Source organism: Raphanus sativus, chromosome 6, assembly GCF_000801105.2.
Source record: "Raphanus sativus cultivar WK10039 chromosome 6, ASM80110v3, whole genome shotgun sequence".
Taxonomy (NCBI): domain Eukaryota; kingdom Viridiplantae; phylum Streptophyta; class Magnoliopsida; order Brassicales; family Brassicaceae; genus Raphanus; species Raphanus sativus.
This window is the reverse complement of record NC_079516.1, coordinates 25,608,832-25,627,000: the sequence shown is the minus strand read 5'-3', so window position 1 is coordinate 25,627,000 and position 18,169 is coordinate 25,608,832. Positions and strand designations below refer to the sequence as shown.

The window sequence follows — 18,169 nt, the reverse complement described above, 5'->3', positions numbered from 1 at the left end:
TTATATTTGGTCCATACAGTGTTGTCAATATGATTGTAACCCGTATCGAATAGAACATGCTGAGTAAAATCTTCTTCATGTAAAACCGGTTTGATTTAGATCGGGAAAATCGTACGGTTTTATGAAACCATGTGCTATGACTCGAATCTGTAGTCCTTACTGTATATAATTTAGACCTTACTGTATATATTTTTTGAATATCCCCTTGCATTATAGCTCTCGATTCTGTGAAAAGAAAAAACCAATCAAATCAGGGTCAGTTATCTTTCGCTCAACCAATACGCTGTTTCTATCAGAGAAGAGTTGGTTTCCATAACCTATACTATAATGTTATTCATATCTTAATATCACAACATGTGTTTATAATAATATGCAAAGATATATATATATATATTTGCATACTGTTTCACGGACCATATTTAACTGGAGGAGAGTACTTAACTATTATATCTATGCATATTGTTTCACTAGACATATTTAACTAGAGTACTTGAAGTTAGGTCAATCCCAAGTTATGATAAGGTGCTTACGGCTTTGTTACTGAACTGTATTGGATAAACAATAAGAGCATGATTAACCGTGAAACCCGTTTTGAGTTTCTAAATTTTTCTTTTTTTTATCTGATTAAAAAAAAATAAAAATTGAATTAATCGTGGACCGCCACGTATCGTGGGACCCGCAAAATAGTGTATGAACAGACCGAATTTGTTCTTTTACTCGCGATTTTTTTCTTTTGTTCTTTCAATTTGGTGAACCCTGATTCCCTCTAGAAACCCTTGTAAAGACCTGCGTTGCTGATGGTCTAAGTACGATAAAACCCTAGGATAAGACTACGAAGAAAAGAAAAATTAATTACCATTATCCTTTGGTTTTGTTTCGTGAAGGTGTAAAAAATAAAGAAAACACTACTAATATACGTAACTAAAGTGGCTGTATTGCATTAATTTTGTCAACTTGATCCAGTTTGACGATCAATTCCACTCTTTAGAGATGCATTATGACATAATGTAAGCAACACTATAAGACTATGAACGTTTCAAAACATATTTACCTAAAAGTAAATTTGAAAAAAACAGAAAAATTGGCTAAAAAGTAAAAACTAAAGCAAATATGACACTTGAAAGCGATCTAAAGTGTGTTGAATTGTGATATTAAAGTGAGACCAAAACCATGGCTTATTGGCCACCTTTTTAAAATCAAAAGGATCTCTTACCCACCAACTCCGGCTTTAAGGATCATGTAATTGCTAATATAATCAAATCTTGTAAATGTTGAAATGATTATCTTATGAGAAAAAGTCTGACGTCACAACTGTAGATTTATATAGCACCATCAACTTTTGGATTAAGCGAGAAAAGTCATCACATTAACTTATTTTTATTTTGTTCAAGAACAGTTACATCTTTGTCTCTTGTGCTGGAGGACCCAACCATAATAATACCAGAAATGACTATTGAGAGAGATTGAAAGAGAAGAAACTCTCTCTCTTTCTCTGTCTCTCAGCTTCTCTCTACTCTCTCTCACTCAAAGATACAAAGCTTTTGGTGTTGTTCTGATCTCCAATGTTGTCATCAGCAAAGCATAAGATCAATCATAGTGCTTTTTCAGTTTCCTCATTATCATATCCATTACCTCAATCACATTCACAAGCCGATAACATGACTCAAGTCACCATGGAAGAAGTATGGAAAGAAATAAACCTTGCGTCGCTTCAACATCGTCAGCTAAACATAAATCATGAGCCAATGTTGAGCAATCAAAACCCTAATAACTCCATCTTCAAAGATTTCCTCAACAAGCCTTTGAATCAAGAACCACCACCTTCTGCTTCCACCACTCTCCACCGCTCTCTTCCTCCTCCTCCTGAAACTGTTCTCAGCTTGAACCCTCGCTCCATTAACACCCACTTTGATGAATCTGCGAGGTTTGGTTGTTTTGGGAAGAAAAGAGGAGGCCAAGATTCTGATGAAAGCAGAGGAGACAGAAGGCATAAGCGTATGATCAAGAACAGAGAATCTGCTGCTCGGTCCAGGGCTAGGAAACAGGAATGTCTCTCTCCTTACTCTTCTTCTCCTTATCAACTTCATGTGAACTGAAGGAAAAGAAACTGAATTTATTGTTGAATCTACAGTTTCTTCTCTGTATTAAAAAAATGGTATATATTTTTATTATATTTCAGGCATATACAAACGAGCTGGAGCTTGCAGTATCTCACTTGCAGAAGGAAAATGCAAGACTCAAGAGACAAGAAGAGCAGGTACAATCTTTTGAAGTCCAATTCTAAAATGTTACATTATTATGTGCAGTAACCTTTTTCTTATCTTAACTCTTAAGGAGATTAATTGTGAGTGAAAGATTGCTGGTAGAGTGATGTCAATTTTTTCTTTGTTCTGTATGTTATGGGGAAAAACAGTTGAAAATGGCGGAAGCAACTCAACACCAAGCAAAGAGAAAGCTTCAACGGTCTTGGACAGCTCCATTTTGAGAAAAACATCCAACTCCTGTCATGTAGAAGAGAAGCAGGGAAACTATGTACATTCTTAGCTTAAGGTAATTTTGTGGATGTAGTAGTTTTGGGGAGTGTAGAAACGTATCTTATTAGTAAAAATGAAGCGATCTTTCCTAGTCTTGTGTTTTTTTTTTCCTATCAACCCTTCTTGACTTGTGTACTATTTTTCTACTTAACCTGTGCCTACTTTTTCACTGTTTAATAGCACTGTAGTTCTTGCTTATTACACTGGTTCACTATCAATTAAAGGTCTTAGTCATGATGTCAAAGAAGATTATACTTATCACTGTCAACTTCGTCTTGTGAATACTACTATGAGACAAAAGATATTCTTTCAGAAAATATTAGATTCAGAATTCTTATATTTCCAACTTTTAATATTGAAATAATTTCAGAGTTTTTCTCAACTTTGGCGTGTCTAACAAACAATTATAAATGCCTCCATGTTTTTAGAACTACTATCAAATAAAAATGATTCGAAACATTTATTTTTACACTAGTTCGGAAACCAAACGAGAAACCGAAAATAGAGAGACAGATAAAACACATAATAGCAAAGATGGAATCAAAGGCTGTAGTACTCTTAACCGAAAAGAAAAAAATTCTCACATACTCTTCTTTTTAAAGAAAATTTATTATTTATTTAAATCAGAAAATTATTAAAAGACAATTAAATGAGACTAAATATAGCTATCTACAAATTTATCAGGTAGACTATCCAAACCCAAACCAAACCCACCTAGATCCAAACATAAAAATTTAGACATCAATTAAGTATCAGAAACACCATAAGAAGGATTGTCACGGGAGATTGTAGGATCCTTACTACTCCAACGGATATCAAGTTAGAAGCTACTTCTTATTTTGAATCTTTCTTAAACGGCTCTACTAACTCAGAGAAGAGTGTCTCCATAGAAGAACTTACTCGGATCATTGACCACAGCTGTCCAACGGGGATGGTGGCGATGATGCAGGCTCTAGTCCTGGCTGGGAAATAAAGGAAGTTTTATTCTCAATGCCAGCGAATAAGGTTCAGGGGCCAGACGGTTACCCTATGGAATTCTATAAGGCAGCTTGGCAGGTGGTAGGAAAAGATTTTGTCACGACTGTGCAATCTTTTTTCATGTTTGGGTTCATGCTTCGCAGTATCAATGCGACTCTACTCTCTCTGGTCCCCAAGACTAGTGATGCGGAGAAAATGAAAGATTTTAGGCCTATTGCGTGCAGCAACGTCATTATAAAGTGGTTTCAAAGATAATTGCTAAGAGGCTGAAGGCTACACTCCATGAGGCTATACATTTAAATCAGTGTGTGTTTGTGGAGGGCAGACTTCTACTAGAAAATGTTCTGCTTGCTACAGAACTTGTCAAAGACTATCACAAGTCCTCGATATCCTCTAACTCATCCATCAAGCTGGACATCTCTAAGGCGTTTGACACTGTTAGTTGGGAGTTTATTGAGAAGTATGCGTGCAATGGGTTATCCGGATCTGTTTGTGACATGGATTATGAGATGTATTGATACTGCAGCTTTTTCAGTCTCTGTCAATGGGAATTTAGCGGGGTTCTTCTCAAGTAGCAGAGGTATAAGGCAAGGATGCTCGTTATCTCCGTATATCTATGTTATTGTCAGCACCGTCATATCCAAGCTACTCAATAAATCGGCTACTGATGGTGTCATAGGACACCATCCCCATTGTAAGGATATTAATCTGTCGCACTTGAGTTTTGCAGATGATATAGTAGTCTTTACAAACGGTTCTCCGGACTCACTTAGGAACACACTCGGGGTGTTTTATAAATTTGCCAGTATGTCGGGGTTTGCAATCAAAGTCGCCAAGTCAACTGTTTTTGCTGCGGGTAGAGGAAAACAAGCACTTGAAGCTGCAGCGGGGAATCTGGTCTCTTCATCTCAGCGCTGCCCATCAAGTACCTTGGACTGCCCTTCAAAATGAAGCTTATGAACAAAAATGACTACGAGCCCTTGATCACAAAAACCAGGAAGCGGTTTCTATCTTGGACAAGCAAGGCTCTGTCATACGCTGGTAGGTTGCAGCTCATTAAGTCAGTAATCACGAGTATTACAAACTTTTGGTTAGCTGCTTTCTGTCATCCCCAAGCTTGCATGGATGAGATTGAGAGCATGTGCTCTGCTTTTCTCTGGAGTGGTTCCCCAAACAATACATCTATGTCGAAAGTTGCTTGGGCTGATGTATGTTGTCCCTTCGCCGAAGATGGTTTGGATCTTCGCCGTGTTCACGAAGTAGGTACAATGCTTATTCTGAAGCTAATATGGAGACTTTCTGCTCACTCTTACTTGCTATGGGGACTGTGGGTGAGACAATACTTGATGCAGGGGAAGACTCTATGGGATATGACAGATACAGGTCTGAGTTCTTGGGTATGGCGGAAAATCTTTTAGAGTCCGTACGCTTGCAAAGCAATTCATTCATATGGACATAAAAATGGCCAAAATGTGAAGTTCTGGACGGATCTGTGGCTTCCAGCAGGGAGACTGATAGACATTGCAGGTGAAATTGGAACTAAAAAGTTAGACATATTACAAGGAATGCGCGAATCTGTGAAGTTTTTGCTGATGGTGGTTGGACGTTTCGGATCTGTCGTGATCAGCACATACAGCAACTGGTGCAGATGATTCATCAGTACCCATTAAACATTGACTGTGCATGTCCTTGATGGAATCTTGTGGAGGAATGGTTCAGATGACTATGGGGATAAGTTCATAGCTTCGAGTACATGGCAACAAATCAGACAGCGCAAAGATGAAGTTCAGTGGAGCAAGATCGTTTGGTTCTCCCGAGGGGTGCCTCGTTTCTATTTCATCACTTGGCTAGCTTTCCGTGATAGACGCTCGACAGGCCACCATACTAGCAGATGGGGTCAGCCGCAAGGTTGTCTCTTTTGTGGCGAGCCAGACGAGACGAGGGACCATTTATTCTTTGCTTGTCCGTATACTTACACACTTTAATTATTTCACATGCTCAGTAACATTTAATAAACCTGGTGTATTTCATACATATTTAAATTTTGCAAATGCATAAAATCTGAAACTTAGAAAGTGAAAGATAACAAACCATAGAAATTTTGAAAGTACATAAAGTTTAGCAAACCATAGAAAAACAAGATAGAAACCAATTTCATCCTCCTCTTTTAATCTCAAACCAACGATCCTCTTTCTCCATCTTGTCGTTATCTGAAAATATGCCAAACCAGGAAACACAACATCACAAATCATATTGCAAACAGAACAGAACATCCATGATACACCGAGGAATCTTTATAATTTGTGCCGCTGTCCTATAATTTAAAATTTACGTGCTTCCATAATCCTAAGTAACATTCAGACATTCCCATCAGATAAGCTATATAACGTTTAGACACAGAAACCACATGTTCCATACAGGGCCGTCTTTTTGCACGTGCAACTGGAGCGATCGAACAGGGTCCAAAATTTAGAGGGTCCATAATATTGTTTTGTAATAGCTATACATATAAAATCATATATTTTAAAAAATCAGATAACTATTATTTAAATCTAATTTTCGTATTTATTAACCAATTAATATAAATTATAAAATTAGTTTTGTTAACACAATCAACAAAAATGCAATAAGTTAGGAACTAATTAGCATTTATATCAATTATATATTTTGGAAAGTGAAAAAATAGAAGTTGGTGTTTGTTTTAATATTCAATGTAGGTTTAGAAAGTTAATATTCTAATTTGATTATGTTTAGGAAACTATTATTAATTAGTGATTATAAATAGGTAGAGAAATATATAATTTTCACTAATATTTCTGAAAAATAGTAAATACAGAAGAAAAATTAGTCTTATCTTCTGTCGAGAAAAAAAAAAGAGTCTTCAAAAACTTGTCTAATGAAATCAATATTCTACAATTTTTTCTTACCACTATACAGATTCTATTGTTCAATTATAATTTTATAGATAATAACTTCTGATTACGATATAAAAAATTAAAAAAAAAACTGACAAAATCTTATTCTCAAAGAAGTGTTTTCATAAATTTTTAATTAAAACCCCAAAATATGTCTATTCCATCCAAATCAAAAAAATTTGGTCGATGATTTTTGCATAAAAAAGCTAGAAAATGATGTTATTTAGATTAAAAAATTAGATTGATATAATAATATTTTACCGAAAAACATATAAATGATTTTAAATTCTTAAAAAAGATCTTGTTTTATTTTTTGAACAGGGTCTCTATAGAGTTTGAGACGGCCCTGGTTCCATAAGTTATAGAGTAAATAAGTTCAGACAACAGTCAAACACATTTATATGTTCCAGAGTAAACCAACAGCCCGTTACAAAAAAAAATTTAATGGCCACCTTTTTATTTCGCGGGTAAACCCTTTAATAAATACTCTTAATAGGCAGCCTGCGATGAACACATTGACATTTTTATATAAATAAACAGGTACGGGTTCCGCCCGTTTAAATACCACCCGTTTAAATACCACCCGTTATGCCCGCGGGCTTTGAGCCCGTTTAAATATCCCTAGCTTGAAATCCTATTATTTTGTATATATACATTATTATGCCCTGATCAATAAATTAAATATTTCATCAAAAAAATATATTTTTAAGTTTTACTCATTTTTTAATTTCTTCAATGAAACAAATCAAATCTTATTTTCTTTCATTTTTATCACATAAGATAGGATAATTTCAAATAAAAGACGAATCAAACTTTTCTCCAAAAAATGAAATAACAAATCACGAATTATCCTTCAAAAGAGAAGAAAAAACGAACCCAAAATGGTAAACTTAATAAAACTTGATACAACAGGTTAAGTCATCATCATAAAATTCACAAACGTAACTATCAAAAACGTAACTATCAAATTAAGTCATCATCATAAAATTCACAAAGTATTACTAAAACGAACCCAAAAATTTAACTAGTTTAGATTGTATAACTTAGTAATACTTTTTGAATTTTATGATGATGACTTAATTTGATAGTTACGTTTTTTTAATGAAATGATGGTTTCAAAGAACAAAAATGAAACTTTCTGACCTCTGATGGTGGAGACATGGAACAAAGTGAGAAAGATGGTGGTTTAAGTAGTGGAGAGATGAAAATAGAGTGTGGATAAGGGTGTAGGAGAGAATGATGGTAGAAGTAATATGGAGAAAATATCGTGGGGATAAACAAAGCGAGAAAGAAGCAATGAAAAACAAATCAACCATTGGCAACCAATATAAGTGGCAGAAAAAAAATCAATCATTGTTAACCAATACAAGTTTTTGTAACTTGGTAACTCGGTTAATATTTTGTTATTAATATTTGTGTAACTCAGTAAACATTTGCGAAAGTTTTTCATTTTTGTTTGTCACTTTGTAGATCTTGATATTACTTTGTTTTTTGTTTTGTGTTTGTTTAACTCGGTAAAAGTTTGTCAAAATTCATATCTGTTTGTCAAACTTTATAAAACTTATTATTATTTTGTTTTAGTGTTTGTGTAAATTGGGTCAAACTTGGAAAAATATTCACATTCCAATTAGGTGATACAAGTTTTGATTAGTTATACATCCAAGTTCTTATAACTATTAGAAATAAGACAACATTAGAACTATCATTATTTTCCTCGCACTATAGGGTTTCTTAATCTTCATAGTTGCCTTAAGAAGTATAATTTCTTTTAACACACTAACTTTGTTGTGTTTATGTTACTTGGTTTGTTATTTATGTTCGTAGAACTTGGTGTAACTTAGGATAACTTTGGTTAAGTATCTAATTTTTGTTTGTCAAACTTCGTAAAATTTAATATTACTTTTTTCATATTTGTGTATTTAGCTAAAAATTTGCCAAAGTTTTCCATTTTGTATGTCAAACTTTGTATAACTTGGTATTTATTTTTGTTTTTCTATTTGTATAACTCGGTAAACTTTATTAAAAATTTTGTTTTTCATTTGTCAAATTTTGAAAACTAAAAAAAACTCGTCAATGAACTAATTTGATAGAAGTTATAATTAATTGTACAACCAAAATCTCAAAAATACCATGATAGTAGGAATAAGATAACATACAACTTTCAAAATTTTTCTTCCATTATTGGGTCTTTAATCCTCTTGGTCGTTTGAGAAACCACACGAAGAGAAACCACACGAAGACATCAATAATATGATAAGAATTTGTATCAGATTTGGAGTACTTCTCGATGATACTCTCGCTGCTGCATCAGCACTTAATAGGTAGCCTCAGAGTTTTTCTTCTTAATTGACCACAATTTTCTCGAAAAAAGTAAAAAATGCCTATTAGGTGAAAATATGAAAAAGAGGAAATAGGATAAAAGAAAACAGGTTGAGAGGATTGAGAAGATAGTAGAAATGAGAAAACCCTGAAAATTAAAGCAATTATAGTTACCAACTTCGTTATTGGGGTCTCGAAAAAATAAAAATTTGGGAAGAAAAATTTCTGAAATTTGGGCTGGAAATTTTTTTAAAGCATTTTTGGGGTCGACGTTTTACCAAGTTTGTAGTTTTACAAAAGTCTTCAAAGTTTTACTTTTTTATTTTGGCATTTTTTACTTTTACTGTACTCAAAAGATTTATATTAGTTTACCACTTATATTTAGTTTCCTACAATCATATCTCATCGAATCATGTTGTAATATAATTAATTTTGTGGCATATATAAGTTTTGTAATGTCCAAGTCAGTACTAAGAAAAAAAGTATAAAAGAACAAGGTATTTCCTCTATTATAAATAAGTACAGTTATTTGATGAAAATTTTGACTATAATTATTTTGAATTTAAATTAGAAAATACTAACAAATAATAAGCATAATATTTGTAAACAACCAAACAAGTTTATAATTTTGTATCTTCAAATTAATGTATTTTTATCAGTTTTACTAAGTTTTATTTAGTTTTTCTACCGTCTTGAAGTATCATCTTGAAGAATAGATGCAACTAATCATGGTGTGCATTTCCTTGTGATTCCCGAATTTAAACTTTTTCAAGAGCAAGTATGCACTTTTATGTATACTTTAATCGAAATAAATCAGAATTCTTAATATTCTTAGCTCAATGTTCAAAATACTAATTTCAAAACGGCTATGGTGTGATGCTCAATCAACTAAATCTTTCACATGCTCTCCACATTATCTAGACCAATACCTACATTTTCTTTATCTCGAATAACAACATCTTCCACTGACTGAGTCACCTTAAGATGTTGGTATGCTTCTTCAATTGCCTCTTAAGTTTTACTACCAATGAAATATAACTCAAATTCAGCCTCTCTGTACATAGATTTATGGTCATATTATCCTATCCACTAGCATACAAGTTACTTTCGTTTGGAATCCATTCATAACCATCTCCGAATTTATAATGATATATTTCATAATCAAAGTGTATGTTTGGAAAGAACTCATCGTCTCCTGTAAAAATCAAAATGATTAACAATCAAGTTAGAAAAAGTTGCACAGTTTAATCATAAAATTTTAACTAGTTATACAGTTTTCTCAATATAGTTATACCAGGTTATAGAGTTTAGCCAGTAAAATTTTACCTAACTATACAATTTTACTTAGTTATCCAGTATAGTTTTACCAAGTTATACAAGTTGTACGGTTATAGTTTATACATAATTATATATAGTTATACCATTCTTTTCATACCAAGTTTTAGTACGTTTTTTAGTTCATCAAATCAAAATACTAATCTGTTACGACTTTTTAATAATTATACCAGTGTTTTTGATTATCCAAATAGATAGAGATCCATTGTTCTTAATTATGAACACAAATTTGAAGTTAAAGCTTCTAATTCTTCGCGAATGGAGAAGATAAATACCAAATTGAATATGGAGGTTGAACAAATCTGGGTTGGAGAATTACAGTAAAGAGAGATAAAAGAAGAAAATATAGTAAGAGAGTGAATGATTTTGATTGGTTCCACCAAAAATAATGTAGAGTAAATAATGTTATATCTCATCACACCAAATATTTTGTATACATATTTTATCATCTTTGATTTAGTTATATAGTTCAATAATTATTATTAATTGTTTCAAATTTGTAATTAAACATAAATATAATCACTAAGTGTTTATCATTTGAGAAATACCTTAGGATAACACCTAAAAAGTTTGTTGTAAAAAATATAGACTCTAAGGATAAAAATGACTAAAATGTTTCATTAAAAAGTTAAACATACACTTATACCCACTAGGTCAATTAATCAAGACATTAAGGTTTAGAGTTAAGGGGTAGAGATTTGAGATTGAGGTTTATATTTTATAAAACAAAAAAATAAATATTAAATTTTTTAAAACGAAAAATTTAAAAACTATTCCAAATTGTTTTCGAATTTCAAAAAGAAAATTTGAAAAAATAATTTCGAAAAAATATATAATAAGTTCGAATTTAAAAACATATAATCTTACACTATAAAAATAATTTATTTTATTTATTTATTAATAAATTTATTTGTATTTATATATCTAGGTTATAAGAATTTTTTCTCGTATTAAATAAAAAATTTTGGTCATTTTATTTCCTAGTATCTCTTTTTGTGACAAAAACTTTTAAAAAATCTATTTTGGAGGATTGCCATAAATTTATTTTTATTTTTTTATTTGTATTTATATATCTAGGGTATAAAAGTCTTTTTTTTACTAAATAAAACATTTTGGTCATTTTATTTTCTAGGGTCTCTTTTTGTGACAAAAACTTGAAAAGGTCTATTTTGTAGAATTGCCCTTATCATTTTCGTTGTATTGTAAAAAATAAAACATCATAGAACTTATATATTTTATTTTATTTTCAAATAAGAGATCAATAGATGATTATTATCATTTACTTTATCTTGTAATATAATTTTATTTTAAATATCAATAATAGTTTTTATTTAAGTTATATTTAATAAGTAATGAACAATTAATAATATTACATTATTGTAAAGTTAGATTTAATAGTAAATAATTAAAATTGTATGTAATACTATTAAATTCACAAAACTTTAAACTAAAATTTTTATTTTATTTTATAATATAGTTTAACTTGTATTACTAACTAATACAAATTTTATTAAAACAAATATATTATTTTATTATGTTTTTTCATAATTAGTAGTTTGTAATTTTTAATATAACATTTTATATGAAATAAGCACATAAAAGGTATAAAATTGTTAAACAGAAAATATAAATGTAAATAAAATTTATAAACATTTAATTAATTTTTTTTAACAAACAAAATATTTAAATGTGATAGAGGGGATGATTGGTAAATGTAGAATCTTTGGACAACCATTTTTTCTTTCTAAAGCAATTTTATGAAACAATCATACTTTAGTTTTCAAAAATGAATCTAGAGCAAAAAAAATTGAAAAATGAAATAATACTAGCTGTGAAAATCAATTTTTCTACAGTTTTTATTTCGTATTTTGGATATCTGAAGAAATAAACCAGAGCAATTTTTTTTTGTCAGCAGCATTACAGACTCATATACACTCTGTGAACCAAAATGGAGGATCCGCATCCATGTGAACGATGTAAGATGATTGTTTTCTTGCACTGCGTGCTAGACTATCCGCCTTTTTATTATTCGTCCTGGGTACATGGATCACCTCTGAAGCATTGAAACTACTCCTCAGACTTCGTATGTCTTCTACATAATTTGCAAAGGCTGGCCATTCATCTCGTTCCGAAACCATCTTCACCAACTGCGAACAATCCGTTGCAAACGTAACATTGAACTGCCTTAAGTTTCTCATACATTCCATTGACCAGATAAGAGCCCCAGTCTCCGAGTGTAGGGGAGATAGACTCACCCTTGTATTCATTGCGCCCATCAAACCCTCAAATCCTACCGGAGTACTGTACCACCCCTGACCCGAAAACCTATCATTTTCTTTCCATGATCCGACCGAGAAACACCATCGACCTGGTATAGCTGGAATTTTTGGTTCCGCTAAAACAGTAGAGGGTTCCACTTAGTGGCTAATGGAATCTTGCGCTTCTGTCCAAAGTCGGAATTCAGTTTCGGCTAACTTAAGTGTCTCCCGTGGATCAATATCCAGATTGCTAAATACTTTATTATTTCGTGTCTTCCAAATATACCATAATATCCATACAAAGGGATGATCATCAATTACTGGAGGGACCCTCCAGAAAAAATAATCCATATTTGTAAATAATGAGTTGCAGGGAAAAGTCATTGGATTCGATGGAATCCTCGAGAGGGCCCGAACTTGGGCTGCTGGTGGACATTCAAAGAAGACATGATTAATTGATTCTTCCTGGTCTCCAAATCTAGTACACATAGTATCGCCTTTTATTCCTCTTGCTGTAAGGTTCTTCATTACTGATATGCATCGAAATAACATTTACCATAGAAAGTGCCTCATTTTTGGTGGGCATCGTATTTTCCAACAATAAGCCTTCAAAGGGGTGATAGATGGGCCTAACTGGGGTAAGACTCGTTCCCTATCAGGATACACTCGTTCAATCTGGTAGCCCAATTTAACAGTGTATCTCCCATTATTAGTAAAGTGCCAGCCATCCCGATCCGTTACCAGAGTCCTGCTGAGTGGGATACTTAGAATAGTCTCTACATCTTCAGGGTCAACCAGACTCTGAATTGCTTGAATATTCCATGTTCTCGAATTCTCATTGATGAGTGAGTCTTCCATTAAATCCGGATAAAGATTGTGATTATTTTTATTTGTTGGTCTCGGGCTGGTGGATGGGAGCCAAGGATCATTCCATACTGATATGGATGATCCTGATCCCACCCTTTTGATTAGTCTTTTGCTAACCAGAGATCTAGCAGAAACAATATTTCGCCATCCATAAGATGACGAATATGATCTTATAGGTTCCAAAGGCGATGCATTCCTGAAGTATCGCCCTTTGAAAACCCGAGAAAATAGAGACTGAGGTTTCTCTATTAATCTCCAGAATTGTTTTCCTAGCATAGCTGTATTAAAGTCCGTAAGGTCTTTGAAGCCCAGTCCTCCATCTTCCTTAGATAAACAAACTTTGTCCCATGATTGCCAGTGCATACCTCTAGTTGATCCTCCTGGACTCCACCAAAATTTAGCCACTGCACTCGTGAGTTTCTTGATAACTGTTTTTTGGTATACTGAAACTGGCCATGATGTGATTCGGTAAAGCCGTAACCACCGATTTTATGATTACTTCCTTTCCTCCCTTGGAAAAAAATCTAAAGGTCCAACCGTTGACTCTAGTGTTCAGACGTTCTTGAACAAATTCAAATACTTGGATTTTTGATCCGCTTAGGTTTTCAGGTATTCCCAAATAGAAACCTACCCCTCCTTGATTTTGTATTCCTAATATATCCAGTAATTCATGTCTTACCACTTCTTCAATCTTGTGTCCGAACTGGATGGAAGACTTATCAAAATTTATTTGCTGCCCTGATACCACCTCGTATTCCTTCAATATTCTGAGTATTGTCCGACATTCCTCTTTTTGTGCTTTACAGAAAAAGAGGCTATCATCTGCAAAAAGTAGATGAGATATCGATGGACATGCTCTAGCCACCTTTACGCCTGTCAGTTGTTTTTCTCTTTCTGCTTTTTTAATATTAGCAATCAATGTCTCCGTACACAAGATAAATAAATAAGGTGACAGTGGATCTCCCTGTCGAAGACCTCTCTGTGGAACAATGTGTCCTTTCGGCTGACCATTCAGCACGACTTTATATTGAACCGAAGAGATGCATTCCATTATCAATTTAACCCAATGATGATCAAACCCCATTTTTGATAGTACCTCTTGGATAAAGATCCATTCCACTCTATCATAAGACTTACTCATATCCGTTTTAATAGCCATGAACTTGTTTTGGCACGTCTTATTTGTTCTCAATCCATGAAACATTTCCTGGGCAATAAGTATATTGTCTGAAATCAGTCATCCGGACACGAAAGCTGACTGAGTTTCCGAGATAAGTGATGGGAGACACGCCTTTAACCTCTGACATAATATTTTTGAAATGATTTTATACCCTACATTACACAGACTGATAGGCCGTAACTCTTTCATCCTTGTTGGCCTCTCCGTCTTTGGGATTAGGCAAATGTTTGTCATATTTAACCTTATGTCCAATTCACCAGAAGTAATGAAGTCATTTACCAATTAAGTCCAATAATTTCTTCCTGATTATGTGCCACGAATGTTGAAAAAACAGATAATTCTATGCCTTTCGATTCAACCATCCAATAATTCCTTCTTGATTATGTGCCACGAATGTTGAAAAAAATCAGAGCAATTTAAAACTACAACTACAAGCAATATATCTAGAGCCTAAATATCAAAGCAAAAAGTCTAAAGATAGAGCACTTACCAATCAACCTCAGAATAATTATTTATTAATTTCAATAATAAAATTATAAAAATTATTAACATTAAAAATATTAAAATATATAATATTATTTTGGTGTAATATCTTATATTATGGTTAGAAATAACAAAAAAAAAAGTTAACAGAAAAATATTTAATTTAGTGTAATTTCAACATTAAATTTGATGTAATGATTGGAGATACTCTAAGTTAGTCGGAAGTTTGAAACGGTGTGTCTACACCTGTTCAATCGATATTTTATGTTTAGGTTTATTTAGTATAGTAAATTGGAGATACTCTAAGTTTGTCGGAAGTTTGAAATAGTGTGTTTGCGCCTTATTTTATGTTTGGATTTTCGGTTAATCTGTAGTGGAAAGTTTCTGCCAAACTAAACTATTAAAAATTTCGGCTGGGTTCGATTTTACAATTTATTATTGAATTGAACCAATGTTTATGGTTCAAATTTAGAATAAAATCGGTTAAGTTACTGTAGTTTCGAGTGATTTTAATTGAATTTGAATAGTCCAATTGATTTGATTAACAATTTCAGATATGATTTGGTATAAATTACACCAGTTTGATCGGAGGTTTTATCTGGCAAAAAAACAAACTAAACAAATTATCGAATCAAACCACAACCAAATGAATTTCATCAGTTCTCAATCTATACATAACCGAACCTGATTAAAAAACCAAAAAATTCTGGTTCGTCTCGCTTTCGAATCATAGGCCTGTATGGGCCTATCTGACATTCTATGGGCTTGCTTTTGAGTCTCAGAACTAGTATTCCTGCAACAGCCCAAAATACACCTTTTGTTCGTTATAACGCAACCCGTGCGTCTATAAATAAAACACATGGCAAAGAGAATAACAGAACGATTGTGGATCGTAGAGCTTCGAAGCCTGGGAATTGTCGTGACCCCTCTTCGTCGTTCTTCTCTTCTTTTCCCAAAATCATGTCCCTCACGATTGTGTTTTCCAATTCTGTAGCGGAATAAGAAAAGTCCCTAATTACTTGCGGGTTCTCTCGTAACCAATCTAGGGTTTCGGTCTGACTTTTGCTCTGTGAGAGAATGTCTCGTTGTTACCCATTCCCACCACCTGGCTACATAATTCGTGATGGGTCTCTGATCGAATCGGTTAAGGTTGGTTGAGCAATCAAAAAGTCCATGCCTTTGGTTTCTGAATGTCCTAAGTTCATGTGGTTTCTGAATGCTCAGCTTCCTGTTTCAATATCTTGTCTCGAAATCGATTTGGAAAAGAGAAAGCATGAGTTGTTAGATGGGAATTAAAATCTTACTTTAAAATTTTGATTAACAGTTCCAAGATAACCAATGTGGAGGAAACTTATGGCAATAGAGTATGTTGTTGTGTCTGTCCCTCTCAATGGTTTTGAAAGTTACGGACACTTAACTGTTGTTGTTGCATTGGTTTTGAAAAACATCAGGGGGCAAAGGAGGGAGCTAAGAGAGATAGAAAACACAAGAAGGACAAAAAGAGGAAGGAGAGGGATAATGAGTCTGCCCACCGAAGCAAGAAGCACCGTCATCATAAGAGACGTCGGAAAGATGCTAGTAAGAAGGTTGATGATGGCCGCGGATTAGTAACAGGCGACGAGCTTGAGTGCTTGGAGAAGAGCTGTCTCACAGTGGATTTTGAGCATCAAACGTCGTCTCAGAATTCTTGTGATAGCAGCAGACCGGATCATATTAAGAGTCCGCTGCTACTCGATGGTAGGCAGTACGGCTCTGGTGAGTTTGTTTGTTTACTTGTTGTTGTTGGGTCTGTTTTGCTTCACGTGATGATGACACTCTTTCTTCAAATTATTGGGTTTGAAGAAGCCAGCATACGGATCTTGTTACATGGCAAAGAGCATGAACATCAAGATGCTGAGGTTATGATTACCAACGAGGATCCTAGCGAGTCCCTTGATCATGCTTCTGCAAATGAAGCTCCACTAGACCCTTTAATGCTCTGCCAAGAGAAGAGAAGGAGAGAAATCACAACAAAACTCAGTAAAGAGAAGAAAACTGTTCCTCTAGAATCAGACAGTCGAATCAGTAAGCCACTGGGTAAAGAGACTCATCAAGAAACTGTTGGAACTTCAAAGCTATGCAGCAAATGCCCTCCTTCCACGGCTGTGCGGTTCTTGAATCTCATCGAGAACTGGGCCCCTGATCGGGTTCAGAGCAAGCTCACCGACTCTGAAGATCAAGAATTGTGGTTGTTCATGAAGGTTGGTGCTAAAAGACATCATCATCAAGTTAGCATTCAGACAACCAGCAATGGAAGTAGTTCGATGGTGTGGCGGCCAACTGCTAACTTTCTTCCAGAAGCAGAACTACACGCATTGCCATTCACTGTCCCGTTCTGATCTCTTCAGAGAGGGTTGACATGACCAACAAATTGTTTTCCTATATGCATTTTTAGGTAGCATTAAACTTGGAGATATATGTGTGATTCTTTGTAGTCTTGTAGATGCACAGTTATATATATAAATAGTATACTAAAATTAGTTTTACATCAAGGTGATTCGAGTCTCTCTTGCTCCTAGAGTGACTTACTGGACTTGAAATGTAAATGAATAGCTTGTAACAAAGAGACTAGAGAGCATTCAAAACACAATCCAGTTGGTTATAGTTTTTGTATGTTTGATTTTTCTTCTTTAATGTTTTTTCTTTGTTTTGATGCAATTTCTTAATTAGAAAACCAAATATAACTACCTGTAGTTCGCTCTGGTTTCACTTTTTAAGTTTTTTTTTTCTGTATAGTTCTATTTCAATTTGGATTTGGTTTGGTTCAAACAAAAGAATATAAACTAAAAATAAATTATATAATAATTTTATTCATAACTTGTCATATCTAATTTAAGTATATATATATATATAATTTAAATTTAGTTTGGGATAATATTAAGAAGATCACTAAAACCAGAATTTGTGTGCAGTTTGATGATTTGAAAAAAATTAAAAAATCTATAAAATTAACTAAGTTTAACATATATTTTAAGAGTTTCCTAAAATTTTGTTTTAATTGTCATTAGTTTATTGATCATATATATTTGCATATATTTCATTTCTTAGAAAGCATTTTCTAAAATAATATATATGATTGTGTATGTTTTTATAAAATACTATGAAAATAATTTCTACAGAGAATTTTTTTTATTTGATATTAGTCTAGTTCTTTGTTTTTAATAATGATTTTATTTTCATTTGTGTTGTTTTTCTTGATTTTCTTTGTTCATTTTTGTTCATTTGAATATTAATTTTATCGACCTATAAATTTTTGGGGGA

The 18,169-nt window shown here is 33.2% G+C and overlaps 2 protein-coding genes across 4 annotated transcripts; both read left to right on the top strand.

The window, feature by feature from the left end:
* Positions 1-1,448: 1,448 nt before the first annotated feature.
* LOC108808908 (bZIP transcription factor 27) lies at positions 1,449-2,732 on the top strand. Of its 2 annotated transcripts, XM_056988050.1 has the most exons (3): positions 1,450-2,046; positions 2,181-2,257; positions 2,414-2,732. In XM_056988050.1, the coding sequence occupies exons 1-3, from the start codon at positions 1,563-1,565 to the stop codon at positions 2,483-2,485; spliced, it is 633 nt and encodes a 210-aa protein (XP_056844030.1). In that variant the 5' UTR covers positions 1,450-1,562; the 3' UTR covers positions 2,486-2,732. The 2 variants fall into 2 exon arrangements, 1 of the variants encoding a protein (XP_056844030.1); XR_008935292.1 differs by having other exon boundaries at positions 1,449-2,257; positions 2,414-2,550.
* A 12,989-nt stretch (positions 2,733-15,721) lies between these two features.
* Positions 15,722-17,400, top strand: LOC108807436 (uncharacterized). 2 transcript variants are annotated; one of them, XM_018579725.2, is made up of 3 exons: positions 15,723-16,018; positions 16,321-16,624; positions 16,712-17,400. In XM_018579725.2, the coding sequence occupies exons 1-3, from the start codon at positions 15,947-15,949 to the stop codon at positions 17,245-17,247; spliced, it is 912 nt and encodes a 303-aa protein (XP_018435227.2). In that variant the 5' UTR covers positions 15,723-15,946; the 3' UTR covers positions 17,248-17,400. The 2 variants fall into 2 exon arrangements, with proteins under 2 accessions (XP_018435226.2, XP_018435227.2); XM_018579724.2 differs by having other exon boundaries at positions 15,722-16,018; positions 16,321-17,400.
* The last annotated feature ends 769 nt before the right edge of the window (positions 17,401-18,169 follow it).

Coding starts and splice junctions, on each gene's coding strand:
- LOC108808908 (XM_056988050.1), top strand. CDS start 1,563: ATGTTGTCATCAGCAAAGCATAAGATCAATCATAGTGCTTTTTCAGTT. Junction 2,047..2,180: donor GTCCAGGGCTAGGAAACAGG/AATGTCTCTCTC, acceptor TTATATTTCAGG/CATATACAAACGAGCTGGAG. Junction 2,258..2,413: donor TCAAGAGACAAGAAGAGCAG/GTACAATCTTTT, acceptor GGGGAAAAACAG/TTGAAAATGGCGGAAGCAAC.
- LOC108807436 (XM_018579724.2), top strand. CDS start 15,947: ATGTCTCGTTGTTACCCATTCCCACCACCTGGCTACATAATTCGTGAT. Junction 16,019..16,320: donor CTCTGATCGAATCGGTTAAG/GTTGGTTGAGCA, acceptor GAAAAACATCAG/GGGGCAAAGGAGGGAGCTAA.